At 32.8% G+C, this 24,691-nt stretch overlaps 5 protein-coding genes and 2 non-coding genes across 16 annotated transcripts in view; 1 reads left to right on the top strand and 6 right to left on the bottom strand.

The window, feature by feature from the left end:
- The window catches only part of LOC149654168 (prolyl endopeptidase FAP-like), a 182,928-nt gene extending 176,966 nt beyond the window's left edge, over positions 1–5,962 (top strand). For all 6 annotated transcript variants that reach the window (XM_089845575.1, XM_089845574.1, XM_089845576.1 and 3 more), the window contains 11 exons: positions 524–650; positions 1,086–1,232; positions 1,298–1,383; positions 1,468–1,697; positions 1,766–1,864; positions 2,133–2,208; positions 3,272–3,466; positions 3,533–3,690; positions 4,011–4,148; positions 4,231–4,304; positions 4,791–5,962. In XM_089845575.1, the coding sequence (XP_089701701.1) occupies positions 524–650; positions 1,086–1,232; positions 1,298–1,383; positions 1,468–1,697; positions 1,766–1,864; positions 2,133–2,208; positions 3,272–3,466; positions 3,533–3,690; positions 4,011–4,148; positions 4,231–4,304; positions 4,791–4,898 (1,438 nt within the window). In that variant the 3' untranslated portion in view covers positions 4,899–5,962. The remainder of the gene's footprint in view (positions 1–523; positions 651–1,085; positions 1,233–1,297; positions 1,384–1,467; positions 1,698–1,765; positions 1,865–2,132; positions 2,209–3,271; positions 3,467–3,532; positions 3,691–4,010; positions 4,149–4,230; positions 4,305–4,790) is intronic.
- A 3,071-nt stretch (positions 5,963–9,033) lies between these two features.
- LOC149654171 (uncharacterized) lies at positions 9,034–15,752 on the bottom strand. Of its 3 annotated transcripts, none has more exons than XM_089845587.1 (8): positions 15,017–15,752; positions 14,545–14,627; positions 14,351–14,482; positions 11,534–11,665; positions 11,273–11,320; positions 10,697–10,811; positions 10,448–10,628; positions 9,034–10,042 (listed from the first exon to the last, which is right to left on the bottom strand). In XM_089845587.1, the coding sequence occupies exons 2-8, from the start codon at positions 14,618–14,620 to the stop codon at positions 9,974–9,976; spliced, it is 753 nt and encodes a 250-aa protein (XP_089701713.1). In that variant the 5' UTR covers positions 14,621–14,627; positions 15,017–15,752; the 3' UTR covers positions 9,034–9,973. The 3 variants fall into 3 exon arrangements, with proteins under 3 accessions (XP_089701713.1, XP_089701712.1, XP_089701714.1); XM_089845586.1 differs by having other exon boundaries at positions 14,944–15,752; XM_089845588.1 differs by lacking the exon at positions 11,273–11,320 and having other exon boundaries at positions 14,944–15,752.
- On the bottom strand, positions 13,671–13,743 carry TRNAV-CAC (transfer RNA valine (anticodon CAC)). Its single transcript has one exon. It is a non-coding gene; the product is annotated as a tRNA-Val (tRNA).
- TRNAV-CAC (transfer RNA valine (anticodon CAC)) lies at positions 13,809–13,881 on the bottom strand. Its single transcript has one exon. It is a non-coding gene; the product is annotated as a tRNA-Val (tRNA).
- Positions 15,753–16,825: 1,073 nt separating the features above from the next.
- LOC149654174 (uncharacterized) lies at positions 16,826–18,619 on the bottom strand. 2 transcript variants are annotated; one of them, XM_089845590.1, is made up of 5 exons: positions 18,102–18,619; positions 17,911–18,027; positions 17,403–17,543; positions 17,224–17,341; positions 16,826–17,155 (listed from the first exon to the last, which is right to left on the bottom strand). In XM_089845590.1, exons 1-5 carry the CDS (start codon positions 18,169–18,171, stop codon positions 16,945–16,947), a joined length of 657 nt encoding a protein of 218 aa, XP_089701716.1. In that variant the 5' UTR covers positions 18,172–18,619; the 3' UTR covers positions 16,826–16,944. The 2 variants fall into 2 exon arrangements, with proteins under 2 accessions (XP_089701716.1, XP_089701715.1); XM_089845589.1 differs by having other exon boundaries at positions 16,826–17,164.
- A 568-nt stretch (positions 18,620–19,187) lies between these two features.
- On the bottom strand, positions 19,188–21,058 carry LOC149654175 (uncharacterized). Its single transcript, XM_089845585.1, has 7 exons — positions 20,921–21,058; positions 20,500–20,713; positions 20,289–20,435; positions 20,089–20,217; positions 19,967–20,005; positions 19,759–19,903; positions 19,188–19,638 (listed from the first exon to the last, which is right to left on the bottom strand). Exons 2-7 carry the CDS (start codon positions 20,558–20,560, stop codon positions 19,401–19,403), a joined length of 759 nt encoding a protein of 252 aa, XP_089701711.1. The 5' UTR covers positions 20,561–20,713; positions 20,921–21,058; the 3' UTR covers positions 19,188–19,400.
- Positions 21,059–21,315: 257 nt separating this feature from the next.
- Positions 21,316–24,227, bottom strand: LOC149654176 (uncharacterized). 2 transcript variants are annotated; one of them, XM_089845577.1, is made up of 10 exons: positions 24,211–24,227; positions 23,988–24,119; positions 23,873–23,925; positions 23,727–23,799; positions 23,514–23,669; positions 23,379–23,429; positions 22,390–22,419; positions 22,184–22,310; positions 21,750–22,107; positions 21,316–21,635 (listed from the first exon to the last, which is right to left on the bottom strand). In XM_089845577.1, the coding sequence occupies exons 2-10, from the start codon at positions 24,058–24,060 to the stop codon at positions 21,519–21,521; spliced, it is 1,038 nt and encodes a 345-aa protein (XP_089701703.1). In that variant the 5' UTR covers positions 24,061–24,119; positions 24,211–24,227; the 3' UTR covers positions 21,316–21,518. The 2 variants fall into 2 exon arrangements, with proteins under 2 accessions (XP_089701703.1, XP_089701704.1); XM_089845578.1 differs by lacking the exons at positions 23,379–23,429; positions 24,211–24,227 and having other exon boundaries at positions 23,988–24,210.
- Positions 24,228–24,691: the final 464 nt, after the last annotated feature.

The following is a 24,691-nucleotide window of genomic DNA, read 5'->3' on the forward strand; positions in this document are numbered from 1 at the left end:
GTGCCCATGATACATTTTTATAACGTTGGACGTTATATATGGGTTATTTCTTAAACGAGTAATTTTGGTATCGAAAGAAATCTTCGCTAGCAACGAAAGGTCTTGTCTCTTAAATCGTTAAATATTTATGAGAAATAAATGTATTCAGCTCGACGCTTCCTCACTTTGTAACTTTATTCGCAAAAATGGAACCATTAGATACGTAGGTTATAAAAGCTAGATGACAGTATAGCGATGTGTATTCATTGTTTTATCAATGTCCCGCCTTATCTCTATATTAACTCAATTTTAACGGATATGTAGTTTAATATTTAAAAGCGTAAAGCTAAGTACGTCATTCTGCGCAAATCCAATAGTTCCGAACAAATATTTTTTATATCACTTTTTTTTCAAAACAGTCGGAGTTTTCTCTCGAAGCATAGCTACCGTATATAGTTTTGAAATATCTTGGTTCATATTTAAGTTGGCGTAAACTATGGATGGCTTTGAAATAATCAACTTAAGTTTTTATGGTAATTTCCAGAGAGTATTACGTCACTAGTGTCAGTTGGCTTGACAACACTAGGATGCTTGTTATATGGACGACCAGGGCGCAGAATGTCAGTGTTGTTAGTATTTGTTCAGCGGAGAAACGATGGGAATGTGATTTAGTGAGTATCAGTTCTATCGTATCATAAGTCTGTCACACTATCCATAAGAATGGGGCGCGTGTATGCGCACTCCTTTTAAAAGGTTTGGGGGGGGGGCGTTCCGTGGCGGTTTAACTCTCATAGAGGGGCGTTCCGTGGTGGAATTGTCCAAATAGAGGGGCGTGTCCTGTTGGAGGATTTCCCGGAAAAAGAAAACATTTCCTACTGTGACTAGGGAAGATAATCACAAAAGGACATGCCTCTACTCAGTTCCTTTTGGATTAGAATCCTTTAAACGAAAATAGCGTCTTAAGTTTCCTTCTGTTTTTAAAATGAAGATACAATAAGCACCCATACTTATGCATTATAGGGTCATGATTATATTTACCGCTTTAATTAATTTAATCAATGAATTAAGCTTCAGTCGCAGTAAACATTTAATTCAAATTAATTTAGCATTTGGAAGAAAAAAGCTCAAATGGTTGGGTTGAATTGAACGAACCTCCTGTGATAACTTCAGACAAATGGTTTTATTTTTTACGATTACCGGTAACGGATGGAAAAGCCGGTAATTTTCGGCACGTTAATATGTTGGACATAAACGTAAGTAAAAATATTAGCCCTAATTGACAACTTAGCCTAATATATCCTTCAAATTCGATCCGTAGCAAAGTAAAGGTTTTAAGACAATCTTAACACACGGACGTTTCGACGTCGTCAAGATATTAGCTCATCGTTTAGATTCCCGTAGTGTGTATGTATTAATCTTTTTAATATTTTCCAAATTCGCTAAGCCTAAATTTGTTTATAAATGTTTTTTGTTGTTGTTGCTGTTCAGTTACTATCTTTCTACATTGTACAAAAAACCCGGGGAACGGCACCTGTTTCGCGTTACTGATTTACGTTCTCCTACGCCTCGTGAAGTGACGTGTCTGACTTGTAATATTACCAAGGATTGTTTGTATCACAACGCGATTTTTAGTCCAGGGGCCAAATACTTCGTACTCGAATGTTTGGGACCGGGGATTCCATCTGTTGAAATATGGTCAGTCGATCTTGATTCTCCAGGTACGTTACCTTTAGTTTTAAATAAATGAAGTTAAAAGAATTAATTTAAATTATTCATTATTTTTAAGTGTACGTTCTGGACACCAACAGTGATTTAAAAGATAAAATTGACGTGAGGGCCATGCCTAATATTAAGAAATTTGAGGTGGAATTATCCAGCGGTTATGGTGAGTTAGTTTTTGATTTTATTTTTTACCTAATTCGCTTTAAGTTTCATTAGATTTCAAATAATTGAACTAATAACATGTGCAAAAATGTGTTGCGATCTTTAATTATGATCTTTTATGTTTCTAGAAAAACACCCTTTAATTTTAAATCACCCTTAACTCCTTCACGTTTTCGTTATATTTAAAATTAAAGAGTGCTACACGATTTTCTTAACCTCTCTATTAAAAAATTTATTAAAGATTTCTACATTAATTTGTGTCATATTAGATGCTCAAGTCGAAGTATTGCTACCCCCTGGTCTATTAGAAGAAGAAATTATAAAATATCCCCTGCTTTTACAACTGTAAGTACTGTTTAATATTCTCTTCAAAGAACTGAAATTAGTTCAATCAGCAATTCCTTAAATTCTTACTTTTTCTGAAAGAGAAATATATATATTTTTTTCTTTCATATTGAACGAACCCTTAAAAATCTTTCTTTATTCTAAAATCTCTGCAAAAATCGAGGTAGAAATTCAGTAAAGGTATAATTTTGTACCGCCTCCTGATATTGGCATTGGTATTGTGTGTTTTTACAGTTTTTTATTTCCAAAAAACATGATTTTCCCATTTCCAAATATTTTAATAAAAAGTGACAGGCAGTGTGAGTAGAGTCGGTGGCGAAACGCGATATTAATGACTTGGCTAGGGTTTCCATTACTATATACTCGAGGAATTTTCTTTTCTTTCCTTTCTCCGTAAGAAAATCAAAGGAAAAGGAATAAGGGAAAAAAGATCTCGAAAAACATGGCATTCCCAAATGACTTCACTGAGTTTTCTTTTCTGCCCTGAAACGAAATATATTTGCTTTTGTAGCGCTGCTAAAGAGGAAAGGATCTCTTCGTCCGTTTCAGATCTCCCCCTTATCGCATAGAATCGATTTTTATCATTTTTCTTTCAATGGTTAGGAGAACTTTGGAAATAATATGAGCTATGGGCCAGGATTGCAGCTTTTATTTCGTGATTTTGGACGCTATCTTATACTCGTATTAATTTTTATGTCGTAGTTTGCGGTCCAATTGAAGCTAGCTGTATTGTTAAATTTTATTCATATAGTGATCGTGCAATCTGAATGTTAGTTAAAACGAATTTAATTTATCCCGAAAGACAGGTTTTATTTTTACATTTTTGTCTTCAATTTTCGAAAATAGTCGCGGATTGTAAACTTCTTTCAAGCCTCAGAAAATCTAGTTTCAGAGAGTGGTTTAGGCAGGGTATTTATGAACAGTCAGTCAACTAGTTGGATTTTTCTTAGCTTCGGATACGATCGAGTTCCAATCTTAGATGAAGCCAGTCCCAGTTGTCCACTTGATCTTATTGACTCTCTTAATGTCCATTATCTTTATTTTCTTTCTTTCACCCCATAAGTGACGGTTCTCCAGGTAGCCAATCAGTCTCGGAGCGTTTCTCCATTGGTTGGGGTACTTACATGTCGAGTAAAAAAGACGTGATCTTCGTTAGAGTGGACGGAAGAGGTACTGGTTTCCAAGGAGACCGATTTCTACACGAAATCTTCCGTCATTTAGGGACGATAGAAGCCTGGGATCCCACCGAAGTTATCAGGTGAAGAAATAAAGTTAGAAAGATGAACAGAATGTTCTTACTTATGTTTTGAAATTATTTTTACAGTAAAATGGTAACGGAATACAATTACATCGACGAAAAGAGAGTTGGTGTTTGGGGCTGGGGATACGGAGGTTATTCAACAGTCAACACGCTTGCTAGTGACTTGGGGACATTTCATTGTGGAATTGCTGTTGCTCCTATAACAAATTGGAGGTATTATGGTAAGTGGATAGTTTCATTAATCCTTGAATTTTTCGTTCTATTTAGGACCTCTTAAACTGCATTGAAATTCATCGTTACTTATAATTTAAAGAGATAATGAAGGGTTCAAACATCAAGTTGAATGATAAAATATTTTCAGAATCCAAACATTGGCCTTGATTTTAACCGATTTACATATAACTTGCACATGTTAGGATCTAAATTATCTTCGTGATTTTTAAAACGTTTTTGGGATAAATTTATCATTCTTTATCGAATAAAATCAACTCGTTAGAACTTTTTCTTCTCCTTTTAATATTTGCCTGACGTCATTTTGTAGACGCAGCGTTCGCGGAACGTTACATGCAGTCTCCGAAACCCGAAGATAATTACATTGGTTACGAAAAATCTAGTGTTAATTTAAAAGCGGCGAATTTAAAAGATAAAAAATTCCTCGTTGTGCATGGAACAGCTGATGGTAAGTAGGCTTAACGCTCTGGAGTTTTTATTATTATTATTTATTTGTACTTTAAAATTTAATTTGTACGTTCATCTTTCAGAGAAAGTACACTTTCAACATTCAATCATGCTTATGAAAGCCTTGATAGTAGCGGGTCTACCATTTCAAACTCAGGTAAGACCAAATTTGTTTCCTATCACACTAAACTAGCATTATATCCCGTTTGTAGTACCAAAATAGTTTTGAATCTTTTATGAAATGTTATCCATCCAACTATAGTCTTGCATTTTGAACCACGTTTAATTTGCATAAATTATAACGTCACTTATATATATTGCTTAAGAATTGAACGAATTTTATTTCATATGATTTTATATTTTTAATTCATAACCCTAATCACCCAATTTTTGTAAAAAGATACCTTTGGTTCTAAGACCCACTTGCAAAGTAGTATCATAACCCAAAGATGCTCGCCATAAGTATTGTTTTGCCTTGAGCATGAATCCCTATACCAAAAAACTAAAGCATGGTTACACACTACCTGCATTTTTGCGTAGTTTCGTTGGATTAATTTAGAAATATTTTCTCAGTGACAGTTGTAGTTATGATAGTTAATTTAATCAAAATTAATACGAGGGGGTCAATTAAACTCTATGAAAGGTCTATCCGGATCACAACCATTCTTTGTATGGCGTAAGACATCACTTGTATTCGACAATGGAGGGTTTCTTCGACGAATGTTTTGCCAAATCAAAAACCAATAGCTAGAAAAACGCCAATACCAAATTAACAAGCCACGTGGCCTAATCATAAAAAACCCTAATAAGTGAATGTGGTAAATAAAAATCCACCAAAAGAAATTTATCAAAAAAGATTAAGATGATGCGAATTTCGCTCAAAATAATTAACCTCATTTAAATTAATAATTGAAAAAGGCCTCCAAAGATGTACAATAATTACTCCCATCTTCTTCCTCATTCATGATGAATCCCCAATCAACCTCATTATGTCATAACTGCGTTAATTACTTCATTGATTACCTCAATAATTATTAAGTTATAAAACGAAAATGGTAGACCAATAATCGTTCTCATTAATTGCCTTTTACAAAATATGGAAATTAAACAAAATCAAATGTGATCGGAACGTTTTTAAGTTAAACGAACTTAGCAGTTAAACCTTAATTTACCGTTTAAGTGTTACTGTTAATGGATGAATTTTTAAGATTTTTTAAAATGAGTTAGTGAAAAGTTTCGAATTTTTAGAATAACTAAATTATTAGCCAAACTATTAGTAAATTGGTATATAATTTTCTGGTTTCTTTTAGACCAGAATTATGTAATATATAATAAAATTTACGCCCAATATAAATATATATAAACAAACACACTATTAGCTGAATCTTTCAATGAAAATTCCATAAATTTCTTAACTTTTCAAATACCAAAAAATATGAATTTTTATTATAGCACCTTTTAATCTTTACGCGCGATGTCTAATTGAAGTTAGCGTCATGTAGAATTATGAAATACTGTAAATTACTACACTATGTGCCTCAAATTATCGAGATTTTAATTTGCTTATCGCGCTAATATTAATTAGGTATAAATTGACGTAACTATAATTCCTTATGTGGCTAAGTTATGAGGATATTTTTACCTTCAAAACTATGATCTGGAATTCTCCCGTCTATCTCCATTCCTTTGTTCTTTAATTCTTATTGTGTTTCTTTTCTGTTTATAATCCTAATTATTCTCTACTTCTTCGGTCTCAATTATTCTCCATTGGCTAACACTAGATTCTCTGTGCCATTAACTTCCTATCCACTAAGCCCCTTTCTGTCGCATACTTCTATCTGAACCTCTTTATTCTCTGAACTTAATTCTATCTGAACCTCTTTATTCTCTGAGCTTCATTCTATCTGAACCTCTTTATTCTCTGAGCTTCATTCTATTTGAACCTCTTTATTCTCTGAGCTTCATTCTATTTGAACCTCTTTATTCTCTGAGCTTTATTCTATCTGAACCTGTTTATTCTCTGAGCTTTATTCTATCTGAACCTCTTTATTCTCTGAGCTTTATTCTATCTGAACCTGTTTATTCTCTTAGCTTTATTCTATCTAAACCAGTTTATTCTCTGAGCTTTATTCTATCTGAACCTCTTTATTCCCTGAGCTTTATTCTATCCGAACCTCTTTATTCTCTAAGCCTAATTCTATCCGAACCTCTTTATTCTCTAAGCCTAATTCTATCCGAACCTCTTTATTCTCTGAGCTTTATTCTATCTGAACCTGTTTATTCTCTGAGCTTTATTCTATCTGAACCTCTTTATTCTCTGAGCTTTATTCTATCTGAACCTGTTTATTCTCTTAGCTTTATTCTATCTAAACCAGTTTATTCTCTGAGCTCTATTCTATCTGAACCTCTTTATTCTCTGAGCTTTATTCTATCCGAACCTCTTTATTCTCTAAGCCTAATTCTATCCGAACCTCTTTATTCTCTAAGCCTAATTCTATCCGAACCTCTTTATTCTCTAAGCCTAATTCTATCCGAACCTCTTTATTCTCTAAGCCTAATTCTATCCGAACCTCTTTATTCTCTGAGCTTTATTCTATCCGAACCTCTTTATTCTCTGAGCCTAATTCTATCCGAACCTCTTTATTCTCTGAGCTTAATTCTATCCGAACCTCTTTATTCTCTGAGCTTAATTCTATCTGAACCTCTTTATTCTCCGAGCTTAATTCTATCTGAACCTCTTTATTCTCCGAGCTTAATTCTATCAGAATCTCTTTATTCTCTGAGCTTAATTCTATCTGAACCTCGATTCTCAGAGCTGAATTCTATCTCTTGTAATTCCAAGCTTAACTTCACCTCTAGCTTTTCTTTCTCTATATTCAATATTTAAGTCAAACTTTTATCTTTCATCTTCATATTGAATTCCAAATCATATTTTCCTAAAACGAAAACCTATAACTATGTATAAATTATCACCAAAACGTAATTAATTTCGCGAATTTAAAAATAAACGTATTTATTCTACATGACGCTATCTTAGTATTAATAAAAATATAGGCCTAAAATAAATAATATAGCTTTAAAACAATTGCAGTTTGATCTATAGTGTATAGATTTTATATAGAAAGTGGTGAAATTAAAACTTAATCGAAACATATACTTAAAAATTAGAGTACTTAGCGTTTTTTCGATGCCAATTAGGGCTGTAAAACTAATATTAAAATCGAGTTTTTCTATAAATAAATAAATAAATAAATAAATAAACAAAAATATTAACGGATTTGTACAGCTTTGAAATAATTCTTATAATATATCTTCAGAAAACTATAGTCTTTCTCTATGCACTTAAATTATATTGAAAATACAAAATAATGACGCGTTTTCACATAGGTGCTCAAAATAATTAAAATAATAAAACGATACCTAGTTTATTGTTAATTCTAGCAATAAATTTATCCCTCATAACCCCTAATTTCCTAACAATCCCCACTCCCCATAACGTCGAAGCCGTTAAAGTATATTTACGTTCAGATGATCTTCCAGATTCACAATATTATAAAATATTAAAAATCATAAATTTCCATAATTGAATTAACCTCAAATCATATCAAAAACAGGTTCGTGTTCTTTAAGTAATATATATATATATATATATATATATATCTTTGTCTTCCTCATTGCATTCGTAAAAATGCGTACTTTTGAACAAAATAATATATGAAATAAAAAAAATAATAATACTAGAAAATAATGTGTATAAAAGGCAATAGAGAATTTTTTATATAATTCGCGTTGGTTATTAATCATGTGAATTTTGAATTAATTAATTTCTTCCTTAATAATATATGGTATATTGTAGAGAATATTTTGAAATGGTTAGAACAACTTATTTATAATTATAATGTTATCAGGAATTCATCAAACAGCTGTTAATTGCTTCGGAAAAATAATATATTTTAAATTCAAAAAAATAATTATAATTACGGAATCAAGGTTAATATGTTTTTGTAGTTTAAGTCAGTTAAAAAAAATCATGGTCATTTTACTAATTAATATGAATGAAAAATATAATTCCGATTTGAAATAAAACCAGTTTTGATGAACTACTGATAAAACATTTTTAATCTTTCTTTTAATATCAAAATTTAATTTCGCCTTTTATAGTAGACAAAGCTGATGAAAAAAAATTTAAATTTTAAGAACCATAGCTGTTATTTGCGTAGCTTTATTTAATAAATTTATTTAAATTTTAATTAAGCTAAAGCTACCATATTAACAGCCCAATCAAAATATTTAATAATAATGCTTGAGAAATAGAATATTATTGATACCGGTTGGCCACTATACGTATTAAAATCAGCCAAAATTTAAAACTATATATAATAAAGAAAAATGCCTTTGTGGTTTAACCCATCGAATATGATAACACTTAAGAACTGAAATAAATAAATAAGTAAATAAATAAATAAATAAATAAATAAACCAAAATCGCGATGAATTCAATTATATATAACTATAATTAAGATCTTATTCTACAACCTGAACTTACGCCAGAAATGTTTAATTTTAATTAATTAAAATGTTGATTTTATTTAATAATTGACTATAGTTGGATGGCTACATATTCCCCCATTGTAAATATTTATCATTCAAATTCATAGGGTGAAAACTATTAATTATTCATAAATAATTCAAATAAATAAATAAACACCCCACAGGCAGTTATGTAAATAATAATAATAATATTACAATTTGAACAAATCAAACTATAATTAAATTAATTATAATTTATGATGAAATGTTCAATTTTATAAACTCCGTTTATTCAGGGGTTTTTGAACCAAAAAAAAAAGATTTGTACAGTATTCTTATCAAGATAAAGATGGTCATTTAAACTTAACAACTTTATTGAATGAATTCAAATTTTTGTACATTTTTACAGTGTGTTTAATGCGATGACGTATGACGATTATTTTCCATGATGAGGTTTGCCTTTCAGTTTAAGGTATGTAAATATGGCACTTTTATTGTGTATGAAAACCAAAGAAGGTATAAAGAGGGGGAGTAGAAGGCTTGGTTGCAGTGTTGTCGCTTTGAAAGTCTAACTCTAAGCTTCCGGTGTGTGTGCGCGCGCAAATATAACAAATAAATAAAAACGAAAAGCGAGAACTCGCTCAAATAATCGCCAAAACTGCTAGTTTCAACTCCCCTTCTTTATATCCTCTTTGGTGCAAAAATATTTAAGTTCTTCCATTCGGTTAGGTTTAAACTTAGGACTTCAACCGCGCAACATTTTAGGTATCACGTGGTTTCCCGCTTTTATTTTACTGAGGGCAAAGTTCAGTGTACGACATGCCAAAGATGCTTCGTCACGCGTTTTTGTGCGATCGCGTTATCCATTGACTAATAAGTAAAACATCTGCCACCATGGAGCATTATTTAAGAAGACCTAGGGGCTTTATAATGTGTTATAAGGTAAATTTTATTAGCACTCCAGTAAAATGGAAAATGCCAATGGAAAACATCGAAAGGTTTAGAAAATATTTCGCCTACAATTTCAAGATTGAGGGATCACGTGACTCAGAAGCCCGAATTCATATTGAAGTTTGAATCATTTCGTAGCATGCACTGAGCATGAAAGGCGACGATTTAATGACCTTGGGACTAAGGTAAGTTCAATTTTCTTTGTCGTTTACGCCAAGTTAATTTTATCGTGACATTATTTCGGCTTATACGAACAATTAACCGATAATTACCGGACCATTAGCATTTTAATGGGTTTAAGTAAGCTTTTAGGCAGGTATTGATGTTTCGTATCAAAGCCAAGGGCTATTTGTTTGTAGATGATAAAATCATTTGCAATTCTATCGCTTCCTTGTAAGATGGTGGTGGGGTCTCCTAGAGAAATAATTTAAATTGTTGTTATTATAAACAATTTTTTGAAAATTCAAGGCTATCTTAAAAGACACGTTCTTAAATCTAACGTGGTGTTTTTAAATAATTTCGAAATTGAGACTCATTTTCTGTAATATTATAAATGCGTGGGGTTTTCATAATTTAAAGGGTGCTGTTCTAAGGGTCAAACTGAAAGTGTCAATACGGATATATGGGCATTACCACGTGACATACACTTACGCCAATTTTGTCTATGAACCCTATTTACGGATTTATGGATTTTACTTTTTAAAATCTCACTACATAGCTTTCAGGAAACACTAATCTAGCAAACATGAACCGAACATGACGTCATAATTAACCTTAGTTTAGATTATAATTGTAAATTTGAGAGGCAATTATACGTACGTCTTTTTGAAGCTGTGAAATTTCGCTATATTTCGGTGGTGGTGTTGTTTCGCTGGACGTTGTTACAGAGTTCGTATTAACTGGGCTGTAGCTATTCCGGCTATGATTATTAGATTCCATACTTTGACCTTGGGACGAGGGTATATTATTCGCTTGAGGGATTACGTGACGCCTATAAATTCTGAGAGACAAAAAAAAATACATTTAATGATAAATTAGCCCCAAAATTTCTCTCTTTTAAAATTATACCTTTTGACAGTGTATCTTAGTATTAAAACGGCGGTCAATGCAACGCCAAAGAAAACCCCGTCTATGACGCTAAATCTGGTATATGAAAATCCTCCATCAAGGCCTAATTTGGCTCCTATTAAAATATAATTGTTAATCTATTTTTAATTGGTTAAATAAAGCGCGAGATATAGAAATTTATGATGGCGGGTGCATCTTAATGTGAATTTGGTAACAGAATAGACAATAGAGATCCCAAGGTTGTGACTTCACCACTCTCTAGTTCGTATGTGACCTTGACATAAACTGTTTGGCACCCTTAGTCTTAAAACTGCTTTGGTGGTATCTAGTGGGTGCTTTGTCGAAGGGCCCACTAACTAAGGGTAATCGGTGTAGATGTTGTACCAGAACCAGAAAGATTCTTGAACGATGGACAAGAATTGAGTTCGTGCAAACGTTAATATGTACCCAAATACCACCACCACCTTCATTGTTAATTAAGGAGTCCTTTAACTAAGCAAAAAGCCACATGGTTAAGCCCAGAAAGTATTTAAATTTTGCATTTTAATTAAGGTAGCGTCTATACGTCCTAATTACCTTTTACAAGACTATTGTTTTTGGAACCGTTGCGATAACCTCGATAAACTGTAAACAAAAATTACATCGCTCATCACATACCAGTTGAGTTGAGTTTTACCCTGGTTTGACATTAAAGTGTATAATATACTTAGACTGTATGGTAATGAGGGTATATTAAAGAAATATAATCCTTTGAACTTTTCAACATAAACTGAACTGATAAGAAACGAGTATTACCGAGTTCCATTTAGGAATTAAGCATTTTATTGGAACACTTACCGACACATAAACGTGTTCTTGTATATTGACGTTTATGAATGCAGTCATCGAAGTCATCCTTTTCGCACATTACAATTTCGCAATCGCCAATCTCACACTTGCCATGGATGCACGTGACCGGTTGCTTACCGTCTGTTTATTTAGGAAGTGAAATTAACTTATTTGTATACAGGGTGTTTCTGATAGGTCTGCTATAAATTAAGGGGAATGTTCTTTGAGTGCATTATTTTGAGTCGAACATGTAACTTCTATCTCAATTTTGCCCTAAGTGACACTGTTTTCGAGTTATAATTTGATGAGTGTTTTAGGGATGACCCCTAATTAAATTATATAAAAACGTCTTGGTTTGGACCAAGGCCGAAAAAACTAACGATATGTGTGAGGTTTATCAATTGACTGAAGTTCAGATATTGAAATTTTTTTTCTAGTTATTTTTATCCACTCAATCCTTAATCAATATTTAATTCAATCAACTGATTTTACTGTTAATCGATCTAGTCCCTCTAAATTAATTGATAAAATTACATATCTACGCTTTTTCAAGAACAATTACATTTTCCGAAAACATTTTATCATGAAATTAATTATTTTGAATGGAGTACGTGTTGAGGGTACAGTATTGAATATTTGAAATGTTCTACTGGATGTCTAAAAAGAGCAAGCGAACTTTGGCATAACTCGAATGGAAAATGTAAATATTTAATCGCGGATGCCAAACAAGGGTGTTATGCGAATTTATACATTTAATTTCGTATATCGAAATGCTATATTTCTATTGTCGCCTCTATGATGGTAAAGTTGCACTGGAACTTCCATTTCCGTACTTAAGAATTTCTTGGTCATAACTCAGTCTATGGTAATATTGGCTGAGTGTGTTGCGACGGCTCAGATGACCCATACACTGAAACCACTGGTGATTATAAAATGCCATATATTGGGAAAATAGAGGAAAGGAGAGGGTGTCGGAGTTAAATGTGACCTTCTTGGCATAACTAGTAATGAATGATGTGTTTAACCATATTATTTCCGCGGGAAATGAATATAACAAGTACTGAGAAGTATTTCTGTTTATGTGATCTTTACCCTTTACCACACAGGATAAACTTTATTGCTTTGTCTTAAGTAGACGACATTCACTGTAAACGACAGTCTTATCAACAACTTAAAACAGATATAAACTTCTTTTGGTGCAAACTTGAAAATTTGTCAAGCCAGCGACAATTAAAACTATGTCGGTCAAGGTGCTCCCAAGTTAGTGAGTATCGACACGAAATCCCTTCAAAATAATTAAATTCATGATAAAATGTTTTCGGAAAATGTAATTGCTCTTGAAAAAGCGTAGATATGTAATTTTATCAATTAATTTAGAGGGACTAGATCGATTAACAGTAAAATCAGTTGATTGAATTAAATATTGATTAAGGATTGAGTGGATAAAAATAACTAGAAAAAAATTTCAATATCTGAACTTCAGTCAATTGATAAACCTCACACATATCGTTAGTTTTTTCGGCCTTGGTCCAAACCAAGACGTTTTTATATAATATCTGTCACTTCAGTCTTAATGTAATTAAATTTTGAATAATTATGTTTGCTTTACCGTCATACATTAGCACTCTAAAATATAATGGTGCATTCAAACACCATATATGCTGTTTTTTCCAGTGCCAAAAAAGACATCATTTAACTTATTTCTATGATCAATTCACGCCATTTACTAAGATTATTTGCAAGTATTAAGGAAATATTAGGCATTTAAACACCATTTACAGTGGCTTTTTACATCTTTTTTAGACAATCTGTTGAACTTCTAATATTACTTAGTTTAATGGTTTTAAAAATAGGGAAAAAGTAAGCTACCTATGTCACATTATTAAACCAAGTGAAGTGAAATAATTGTTAAATATTTATTATAACCACTACACCACAGACACGTGGTAAGTCTAAGTTTTCCAAGAGATCTAGCTAATTATTATGTCCAATCACGATGGTTAAAACATGTATCTACCTGGGCTCGAACCTGGGACTTCCCCCGTGAGAAGCGGGCGTGATAACCATTACACCATAGATACGTGGTAGCACTGAGTTTTCCAAGAGATGTAGCTAATTCTTATGTCCAATCACGATGGTCAATACATGTATCTACCAGGGCTCGAACCTGGGACTTCCCCCGTGTGAAGCGGGCGTGATAACCACTACACCATAGATACTTGGTAATACTGAGTTTTCCAAGATATCTAGCTAATTCTTATGTCCAATCACGATGGTCAATACATGTATCTACCAGGGCTCGAACCTGGGACCTTCCGCGTGTGAAGTGGACGTGATTACCACCACACTACAGATACGTAGTAACACTGAGTTTTCCAAGAGATATAGCTAATAAATATGTCCAATCACGATGGTCAAAGCCGTACTTCTGTAATTAAGTAAAATTAACATACTTAGACTTAATTGTTTTGATTAAGCTGGCCGATAGCACACCCTGAATACTTAATTGTTAATTTAAGATAATTCCGAAAAGTATCTTCGCTGTAGTTTTTAAGTTATCGGTGGGGACAAATCACGAAAAACCCATGTTAATCTCCATAGGAAATTAGCAAAAGCGGGTGAATATTACTTTAACGTTACAAAACGGTATCAAGTCATATCTACAAGGGCCTACCGGCCCTGTAGAATTAGAAATCATTGTCTAAATCAGTTTCTTAATTAAATTTAACGGGGTCATCCGTAAAATACTTTATTAATAAAATCGTGCACCCAAAGAACATCCCCCTTAATTTATTATGGCAGAATTCTATCACTCAAGAAATTTACCTTTAGAACATACAAAATTCTGTCCACTACTGAATCCGATGGTATTAATTCTCGAACAAGTATACGAACATTTTCCCCGAGTTAAAGTAACGTAGGGTAAGGTACTTTCGCAAGTTGTATAGTTAGAAACACCTTAATTAAAATCGTATATTAATACCTTAATTGTTTCACATTATAACGAATATTTTCCTTACCAAAATCTATGCCTATATCAGTGACTGCACCATAAACAACCGCAATTAAAATACAAATTGCGGCAAGTACTAACATCTTCACACTATTAAAAATTAAAGTATCGTTAATATGTTTAACTAAATTATTATTATTTATATCGCGGTGTTTTCTAATACCCGATGTAAGATCAGATAGTTTTAATTTTTAGTCAGCGTTTAAAACGTATATAACACATTTATTTTTCTATTTTACAATTAACACTTTGGGATCAGGTGTTCCTCACAAATTTATTGTACTATACTTCATAAAATATTGCATTAATTTCTACCCGGGACCCATAAGTAATGTGACAGGGTTATGTATGGGAAGTATATTCATAGGTATGGTACAAAAATAACAAAAAAATTAATTTAACATACCTAAGTGTGGGTTATCCGGCACCGGGTTTAGTGGTAAGATATGGTACTAAAGAATATCCAGCGATATACCTACCGTATTTTGGAATCTTTTGACTTTGTACACTGACTTTTAGACCGTTAGAATTGCTTTAACATCATGCTTCGTTTTGGAAGGGGAACTGCATATATCCGTCTAGGTTCGCACTTATTTGTATTCTGAGTGCATACTATGTAACTTTTCTATACTATATCCGCAACTTTCGTTGGGGCGTGATTAGGGAGGCCTTCCAACTAACTCTGCGCTATAAGTATATTTCAAACCGGTTGCCAAAAATGATTTAGAGGCCAGTAATTGGCTAGAAAAATAATATTAAGAGTCTGTTCTACCATAAGGGTATTTTTTAACGATGTTTACAGCCTTAAACAATCACATGTGCTGAGGTTTAAACTTCTGCTATTAATTATTTAACAGATTAAGATACTCAGTTCTTACCTAATTGTTTCTGTAAGGATGATAATCGTTATGATAATACCATTTAATTTTAAAGTTAATTAGTAGTTTATTTTAACGAGAATATATTACTTCTACGTCACACATCTTGTCAAGTTATTTGACGCTATTTCACGAGATTTATACTGAACTTAACGAGATTTATACCGAATTTCACGAGATTTATACCGAATTTCACGAGATTTCTACCGAATTTCACGAGATTTCTACCGAATTTCACGAGATTTCTACCGAATTTCACGAGATTTATACCGAATTTCACGAGATTTATACCGAATTTCACGAGATTTATACCGAATTTCACGATACTTATACCGAATTTCACGATATTTTGGATGGTTTCATTCATGAACGGTTAAAAATATCCGGAAAATGGTTTTGTAAAATACTTACTGTAACTTACTAACATTCCTTGGAAACCCAGTTAAACAACCTGCTATTTTTTAATCGGATATTAGATACACGTAATAAGCTAATTAGTTTGAAGTAGTAAGGAGAGAGAGATGTCTTGAAAACGTTTCAGAAGCCAGAAAAAAACTCCAACAAAAAAAAATAAATAAACCTCAGAAATATCTTATCCTACTTAAGTGGGGGTTTTTAAGGCAACAGTCACGCCGACTGAATACGAAATTTCCATAACGGACTTCGATATTGCGAGGTTCAATAAAGAAAAAAAAACCATTAATTTTTATGGTAGAATTTCAATGACAAACAAATTTCGAATATTGAAAACAAATAGACACTTTAAAGTGTCAATAACAAGAACCTGTTTTTTGGAGTCTAGTACCTGTGGAATCTATTCAAAGATACTATTAAGTATATAAGAAGGTTTAATTTATGCTTAAAATTAATTTAATAATAGCTTCTATCGCTATAGAAATACTGGATGTTAAAATAATGGTGGTACGATCGAAGTACAGTGGATGATTTTGAGTCGAAAGTGTTGCCACCGTTAACAAGTTATGGTTAACAGTTTTTAAGATGAGTCTGGTACTCTGGTATTCTGTTGTGAAGATATAACGACCATCATAAACATTGGGGATATCATTATTTTTAAAACATGTTTAAACTATATAAAAATTGTTTAAACAACTCTTAATAAATTAGCTGTAGGACTATATCTAATAATAATAATAATTATTTTTTGGTTTTTTAAATATAATGGCTTAAATGACATTGAAAAATAACAAAATATAAAAATGATATATACTAAATTTAAAATTCATTAATAGAAAATTGAACCATAACAGCTCGAGGCTTTTAAGGGTATTTCCCCTTTACAAACCAAAATATAATAATATTGTTTATGGACTATCAGTTTCAAAATAATTACGAAGTATTGAAGGAAAAAATCTCAATATTATTTAAAGAAAATATATTTTTACACTAAATATTAACAATAGTTCTTAAGTGAAGCGTAAGAAATATTCTAGTTATCTGTCTTCGTCTTGTAACTATAGACACATACGGAGAGGAGTGATTGTCTTGGTAGGCATTCTTTCAAAAATTTATTATTTAAATTTTTCGTAACCTGAATAACTTACTACGCTGCAATCTTCCAATGATGGTGGCACGACACGTATTTGTGGCAAAGACTTGTCCGTGATATTAATTAAATCGTCACTAGGTTCCCTCGGAATGGCGCCGTTAGTTGGCGCGACAAAATCAAATTGCTGCGAGGATGAAGTTTTCAATGGTGCCCATGTAGTTTCATTGTCCAAACTAGGATGTCTTAAGAATATACTAAATCAATATTTAAGTCTATAATCGATTGAAACTAGAGCACCTACCGCTGAATATGTGGCCTAATTTGTCTAATTACTAAACAAATCAGGATTATAGCCGGAACGGCCACAATAGGCAGAATTAATAAGTTAGTCCATGTCCGTTTGTCGTCAACAGACACATCTAATTTAAGGGAAATGCGTGTGGTTGTTTCAAGTTATTTTTAATAATTTAGTTCAATTACCTGTGCAAAGACTGGTCACTTCCGCTGGAGGTTTATCATTGCATACTCCCGGAAGTTGGTTGTCGCTAGGTCTGCATTCGAAAATTTCGCATTTACCCGAGAAACATTTGGCCCCGTTACATTCTATAACGGTTATGCCATCTGTGTAACATCAAAGTAAAAATCTTTGTTGTTAAAAGCCAGAACAACAGCCTGTTCGAGATCAGTTGTCTATGAATATGACATTGTGTAATCCGCTTCAAGCACTGTACATTCTCTGGTTTGCAAAGTACATTTTAACTGCGCGTATAGATATAGAAAGGTTAAAGTTCATCGAATGATTTAGTCATTAGAGTATATTACACATTATCTAAATATGCAAATGAAAATGATAACTAAAATCTGTACAGCCTTATCATAGAAAATAGTACAAAAATTTAAAGGGTTAGAACATATTCGCGCCAAAACTCGCTCAGACAACGAACTAATTATGACAGTAGTTAATTGAACTTAGAAAAAGGTTACTCACCATCTTCGCACAATATCGCCCCTAGTGATGTATCTTGTTTAGAACAATTATACTGACAATCCAAATGCAGGACGTAATAGCTGGCATTGCACAATTGGTTGGCAGATGTCAATCCATCTGTGGAAAAAGAAAGCATAGCTTATTTCTTTTACCGTCCCATATTTGTTTCAAATAAAAAAAACCTACAGTACCGTGCAAAGACACTATAAACACAGCGAATATCACGAGAAGGAGTTGCCGTGACGCGGGACACAAAATCATGGTTGCTTAGTACGTTGACTTTTAGGTTTCTCTCGAATTTTGACGCTCGAAACCCTTAACATTGTGGAAGTGTCTTTCTATTTTTAATGGTACAGAGTGTACGCGATGGCGGGTGAAAAGAATTAAGACATTTGCTATTTAAAGGATGAAGGCAGCTAGGCATTTTCACGAGTCACTATCTTTGAGAGTTTTTGGCAGACTTCAACTTTAGATCTGTGTTTTCTCCGCACCTAGCTAGCTAGACTGCTGTTCTCAATCTCATTCTTGAGAGAACTACATAAACGTGTAGAAGGCGGTGTACGAGGTTTTCTTTTTTATTATTAAATTAGAACTAAGTGAGACTCGTACGGTTTCTCTGGATAATATATAGAAAACATTCCAACTTTTTGAAAGACTGAGATGAAGAAAAATGTTTTATTTTTGACTTTTGACCATGAAGTTGTGAATGATTTTTTTCTCCCCACATTTCTACGATAAAGATAAATCAAATATGATAGATTTTAGTAGCGGTTCCAATTTTTAAGGGTTCTACTCCTATTTTTAAATTTAGTTGAATTTACTTTATATATATGATTATTGTTTAGTTTCGGTGTTTTATGTATGTAAAATAATGGGAATGAATTGCTCCCTTTAGGTGCAGTCTGACACGCAGAGATGACGTATAAATGACGTCAAATGACTTTAGTATTTTACGCTCTGGACGTCATATAATGCAATCTGAAAATGTAGTTGTTAACTGAAGTAGTCAGGGTGGAAACCTTCCCCGGCGACCAGTCCAGATACTTCACCTGTTGAAATGATACAGGAATAATTTGTACTGGAGAAATTAAATACTCTTAGGCCTAACTGAGTGAATGTCATTGGTTAGTTAGTGTTAGTATTAGGGAATGCAACGTTTGACTTAAAATATTAGTATTTTCTTATTTCAAAAAAAGCAAACATTAGATAAAATTAGTCTTTCAATAAAAACTAAATTGAACGACTTTATAGGCTGTAAAGTGAAGTAATACGGTACGTCAAGTATATAAGCATTTTATTTGAAAATAACATTTAAAATGATAAATTTTTTTGTGGTTTTATCACAATTTTTGATAAAATATTAAAATACGCTAACAAATATCAGATTTTTAAAATATTGCTTTGATATTATTTTATATTTTGTTCTTATGGCTTATTGGTCAAATTTAACACGATGTTCCCAAATGTGAAATATGTTGAACATAAATCATTCATGTTGGATTATAAAGCGGATAAGTTGGCATTTGATTGCGAGGGTAATTTGATGGTCGATAATTTGGATAACTTGTTCGATGAACCGGGTAATTCGGATAACCCGTGATGTTGGGGTCCAAGTGACTCAATTGAGGCAACAGAGGTTCACTGGGGAAGGGTTGAGCATTTAATCCTGGTTGACCAGATGTAGGGGCCATCTGAATGGCATACGCTTGCCGTTGTCGATTTTGCCTTCTGATAAATAAAATCGATCTATATAGTACAAGCTTCAATCGATTGGGGTGATTCCATAACGGTTCAAAACCCTATTAAAAATAATAAATATTTGGCAATAAAAAATTATACGGTACTTGCCTTTTTCTGCAGTAAACCACGGCAATAATGACGATTCCAACAAGAATAACCATAGAAATAATTGGTATGATGATAGACTTCAATCCGGTACTTCGACCTCGGAAATAAGGGTTTTCACCACTGTACCCGTAACGATATCTTCGCTCTGGCGCGTAATTTTAAGATTCACATAACTAACTAAACTAATAATAGTTAAGAATTGGCTTACCATAATCCTTTCCACGGTTTCTGTACCTTTCATTTGGCGCTTTAAGACGATATTAAAAATAATTTACTTCTAAGTGGTGCTTCCCTCAAGGACAAATCGGGTGATTATTAAAGTTAACTTACAAGGCTTTCTGCACAATTTAAATTCCCTGAGCGTAGCTTCCTTGCATTTGAACGTCTGACAGACTATGTTCTCGCATTGATAGCCCAAAGGGCACGCGGTTTTGCTGCAGTTTAACAAGTTTAAGCCATCTAATAGATTAAGTGAAATGAAAGAAATCAAGGGTAGTAGTGGAATATGATTATTTTACGTAACTAATTACCAAGGTCACACGCCACAACTTCGTTAATGAAATCCGCGCATTGATGGAGACATCTTTCATTGTCGATTTCAAGAGCTATTGTAGGAACGTATTCCGTACATTTTTTAAACTGTAAGGCAGTATCGTCTCCGTTCGTGACCGTTATTGCTATAGTTTACGTTATAAAATGTAGGTCAATTACGTATTGCGTATAGGTTTAACCTAAACCTACCTGTAAGTGTCAGTGTACTGATGAAAATTGACACGGACAACCATGTAAATGTTTTAGGCATCGTACGGGTAATTCCTGGTCCTTCAAACAACTAACTGCCGCTACCACCTTGAAATTAAATTAGTTATATCCCTCATCCAGAGAATTTTCTATGCTTTCCCATTTTCATATTGCGTGGTTTTCGTTTCCCGTTCCCATAGTAACCAGGGTCGCTCTGTTCCAAACACACATTTCTCTTATTGATTATACTTATCGTGCTAAAGGCATACTACATATATTGTAATGGACTTTTGTAAATACTTTTAAAGTGACCTTTGTTTTTGAGAATAACAATATACGAAGCGGGCGATCAAGTAAATTGGTCGTTTAAAGTTAGTAAGAGTCCACACGCATATATACATGTATTTATATATAAAATTACCTTATTTTAATGCAGTTTTTACGAACGAAAAAAGTTACAATGTACAGAAAAATGGAGAAGTAACAGGCCGGCACGCGAAGGAGGCGCACTGGGGCTCCTTTCTTGGTATTGATATTGCCAGTGCTCACTGTTGAAACGTTCATTGTTTGAATCTTGAAATTCACGAAAAATCACAATGAATCAGTTGCCTTGAATTTTATATTATTGTTAGTTTGCGATTTCTATTATCGCTAAATTACTGTTCAACTACTTCTAAACTTCAACAGTTTCTGTAAACAAGATATATTGATCAGGCTGAAGATAAGAAAACTCTTTAGAGTAGTGCTGGCATCTGTTCAGTTTTACATAAAAGCAATATATATTTTTTTCAGTCTAGATATATGTACATATAAAAATAATATTTACAATATATTTTAATTGATTTTTCAAAAACCATAAATATTACAATGAAGAAGGCGCGTTGAAGAAACGTAAAAACAATGGGGAGACATTGAAATGTTTAATGAGTAGAAAATGCGTGACTAAACCACTGTAGGCGACTTTTTGAACTTGTAGTATGTACAATATGCTAACACGAATATGGTGTAAATGTAGAGGACTAACTCGTCCTTCTATCTGTAGCAGTTATATTAGTAGATCGGTTTGAAGCTGAAGTTGTAGTAGGCTCCACTTCTCCAATGGCTTCGAAATAGGAAGGTGGAGCTGTATCTGGAAACTATTTAAAACATTTTTGTCTTAGATTAAAGAGGAAAGATTAATTGCAATAGTCAAAACCCCATAATACTCTCCAATCAAGTGAGTTTAGTGAGGTTCTAGGTAAAATACCTACCGCTTGGTTTTCACTGTGAGGACTATAATTAGGAGGCATTTCAGGCATTTGAGATGTTTGTGAGGACATAGCGTTAGCCGAATTTGGGTACCCATAATGAGAATAAGGTATGACATTAGCAGCTGCAGAATGAGGATAATTCAGAGTTGGATAGGGAGCTGATGGTTGGGCGCCATAAGGCTGTGATCCAGGTAAATTAGACGTTGTTGGTAATGGAGGTGGTCTAGCTCCAGCGCAAATTGGATTCATGGTTACATTTGGCTTTGGAAATCTATTGTTGCTAATCAGGGGTTCGTTGTGAACGACGCGTCGTTCTCGAAAAGTAGCGGGGGTTGCTTGAAATCTTCTAGCTTGCCTTCTAACAGTGACAAGAAATATATGTTGAAACAGAGTCAGGTTTTAGTGAAAATTTGTAATTTTTGAGGACTTCTTACCTTCGCATATAAGCGCGTAATACCATAATTATAGTGACTACAACTATCATAATTAGCATTACTGGTAGAACAGCGCTTATCAGGTCAGTTTTGCGTGTTCTACTGTAAGGTTTCTCAGTTGTAACATCTGTGAATTTGTTATTTTGAAATATTTCAATTAATTTTCTCAATATTTGAAGTGTAATTTTAAGATAAAATTTATTAACCATGATGCCAGGGTTTGACAGTTGGAGGATCTGAAATTAACATATTATATTAATATATTTTCATTATTAATGGTTTGTATAGTGGTATTTATATGCGAGTGTTCAGACACTTGATTTTAGTCAGCTCAAATACGTTATTTGAAAGCCTCTAAATATTTATGCAAAACAATATAATTCTCTAACTCACTATAATTTACTATACATTTACTGCTTCTATAATCCGCCCTCCCCCCCAAAAAAAGTTCAATATTTAAAAAAACCTCCATAATTCTCTATATAAACGTTGTTCAGTAATTCTCTATATAAAAGTTGTTCAGTAATTCTCTATATAAAAGTTGTTCAGTAATTCTCTATATAAAAGTTGTTCAGTAATTCTCTATATAAAAGTTGTTCAGTAATTCTCTATATAAAAGTTGTTCAGTAATTCTCTATATAAAACGCTGTTCAGTAATTCTCTATATAAAACGCTGTTCAGTAATTCTCTATATAAAACGCTGTTCAGTAATTCTCTATATAAAACGCTGTTCAGTAATTCTCTATATAAAAAGCTGTTCAGTAATTCTCTATATAAAAAGCTGTTCAGTAATTCTCTATATAAAAAGCTGTTCAGTAATTCTCTATATTAAACGCTGTTCAATAATTCTCTATATTAAACGCTGTTCAGTAATTCTCTATATTAAACGCTGTTCAGTAATTCTCTATATAAAACGCTGTACAGTAATTCTCTATATAAAAGGCTGTACAGTAATTCTCTATATAAAAGGCTGTACAGTAATTCTCTAAATAAAACGCTGTTCAGTAATTCTCTAAGAAACTTTGTTGGTTTTTGTATTTATTGCTCAAATATCTGTTTGAGTCTCTATAATATTATACCACCAATCATATAATAATATGCTGTAAAAACTTCTAAAATTCATTCCCGTTAATGACATTTTGGCAAGTGACTGAACTCCACTAAGAATTATGCAAAACATATTTAAAACCACAACCATAGTTGTCCTCCCAGGTGGGTTTATTTCTTAGATCCGGAAACAAAAAGTCTATAGGGAAAAGCGGTGCAAATATTTTTCTATTGCGCTAAACCAAGCAATTTAACTTAATTGGAACATAATTAAAATGTATACCATTTCTCATGCACACTTGAAGATTGTGCATGAAAGGTGTGAAACTCCTTCTATCAGGCTCATAACAAGGCGATTTTACGCAGCTTGTTTGTCGACAATGAAAATATTTGGGGCAATTTTTGTCTGAGCCTGAGCACTGAATAAGAGAAACTCCATCTATAAGTTAAATTTAATTAAATTAGGCTTAATTAGGGTTAAATTGAATTATTTTACCTGGTTTGCAAGCTAATTCGTACAGTATGTTATCAGTGCACCAATAAGGACATTCTACTCCTGGAAAATGCACCTTTAATTCCAAAGAAATTCGTAAATTAATTGGCATTAATTATAAACTTCCAAAAATCAAGATAAGTTCTTACAACAGGCATTTCCTTGCATTTTTTCCATTCAATATCATCTCCCTCAGTTGGTCCTTAATTTAGATTGAAATGAATTTAATTTAATTCGATTGTATATAAAATTTAGGATACAAACCTAATATTAGAATGAGTACATAGAGGGTGAGTACCAAGCTGGTATGGTGGATCGCTTTTTGTAACAACATCATGACTCAAAAACATTTCCTATAGTTGCTTATTCATTGTATACTCCTTGACAGTCTTGAAACTTAGAAATCAGAAAAAATCTATTGGTTTTAATTTCATAAAATGATTCTTTAAGGTTTCTAGGGCGTGAATTTTCATACGACTGTACTTACACTGCCCTTCGTACAGCTTCGCGACTCAACAACGTTTGTAAACAATATATTGATCCAAGCCACCCAGTACATTCTAAAGATATTTGGATTATAGAACGTTCTTGGTATGCTGCTGGCATCTGTTAGATTTTAAGAAACAGGATGTTGAGTCCTTCCCGCTAAACTTCAAATATCTCTCCAGAGATTTGTTTTTGGAATGTTTTTCTCAACCACTATAGAAGAATTCTGAAAGTGTACTAAGTCTTGAAAGACTTGCAATCAGCATTATCTGCATAATGCTCTTCCAATTAGAGACCTTGTGATAATTTTTCATTATGTGTTTATTGGGGTTTACAAACATTTTTAATATGTATTTACATTCATTGACCTTATTCATTTCAAAGTGTTTATGTAAGAAATTTAATGATTATCTAATATTTTAATGCGATACCTAAAACAGTTCCTTCGCCTAAATGGACATTAGATAAATTTAAGTTTGAAT

This window comes from Phalangium opilio, unplaced genomic scaffold, assembly GCF_054372755.1.
Source record: "Phalangium opilio isolate 3A_F unplaced genomic scaffold, DU_Popi_V2 ptg000079l_1, whole genome shotgun sequence".
Classification (NCBI taxonomy): Eukaryota; Metazoa; Arthropoda; class Arachnida; order Opiliones; family Phalangiidae; genus Phalangium; species Phalangium opilio.

Bases quoted from the DNA above. Each gene is read 5' to 3' on its own strand.
- LOC149654175 (XM_089845585.1), bottom strand. From the start codon at position 20,560: ATGCCTAAAACATTTACATGGTTGTCCGTGTCAATTTTCATCAGTACA. The intron at 20,218-20,288 runs GTAATTAGTTAC...TTAATCTATTAG, and splicing joins AGTTGTGGCGTGTGACCTTG to ATGGCTTAAACTTGTTAAAC. The intron at 20,006-20,088 runs GTAAGTTAACTT...ATCGTCTTAAAG, and splicing joins TAAATTGTGCAGAAAGCCTT to CGCCAAATGAAAGGTACAGA.
- LOC149654171 (XM_089845587.1), bottom strand. From the start codon at position 14,620: ATGTTAGTACTTGCCGCAATTTGTATTTTAATTGCGGTTGTTTATGGT. The intron at 10,812-11,272 runs GTAATTAGGACG...ATATTTTAATAG, and splicing joins AAACAATAGTCTTGTAAAAG to GAGCCAAATTAGGCCTTGAT. The intron at 10,043-10,447 runs GTACGTATAATT...TTATTTCTCTAG, and splicing joins TTTCACAGCTTCAAAAAGAC to GAGACCCCACCACCATCTTA.
- LOC149654174 (XM_089845589.1), bottom strand. From the start codon at position 18,171: ATGATTTTGTGTCCCGCGTCACGGCAACTCCTTCTCGTGATATTCGCT. The intron at 18,028-18,101 runs GTACTGTAGGTT...CTTTTTCCACAG, and splicing joins GTTTATAGTGTCTTTGCACG to ATGGATTGACATCTGCCAAC. The intron at 17,165-17,223 runs GTAGGTGCTCTA...TATATTCTTAAG, and splicing joins ATTAGGCCACATATTCAGCG to ACATCCTAGTTTGGACAATG.
- LOC149654176 (XM_089845577.1), bottom strand. From the start codon at position 24,060: ATGATGTTGTTACAAAAAGCGATCCACCATACCAGCTTGGTACTCACC. The intron at 23,670-23,726 runs GTAAAATAATTC...TTTAACTTATAG, and splicing joins CGAATTAGCTTGCAAACCAG to ATGGAGTTTCTCTTATTCAG. The intron at 23,430-23,513 runs GTATACATTTTA...TTTTCCCTATAG, and splicing joins TCAAGTGTGCATGAGAAATG to ACTTTTTGTTTCCGGATCTA.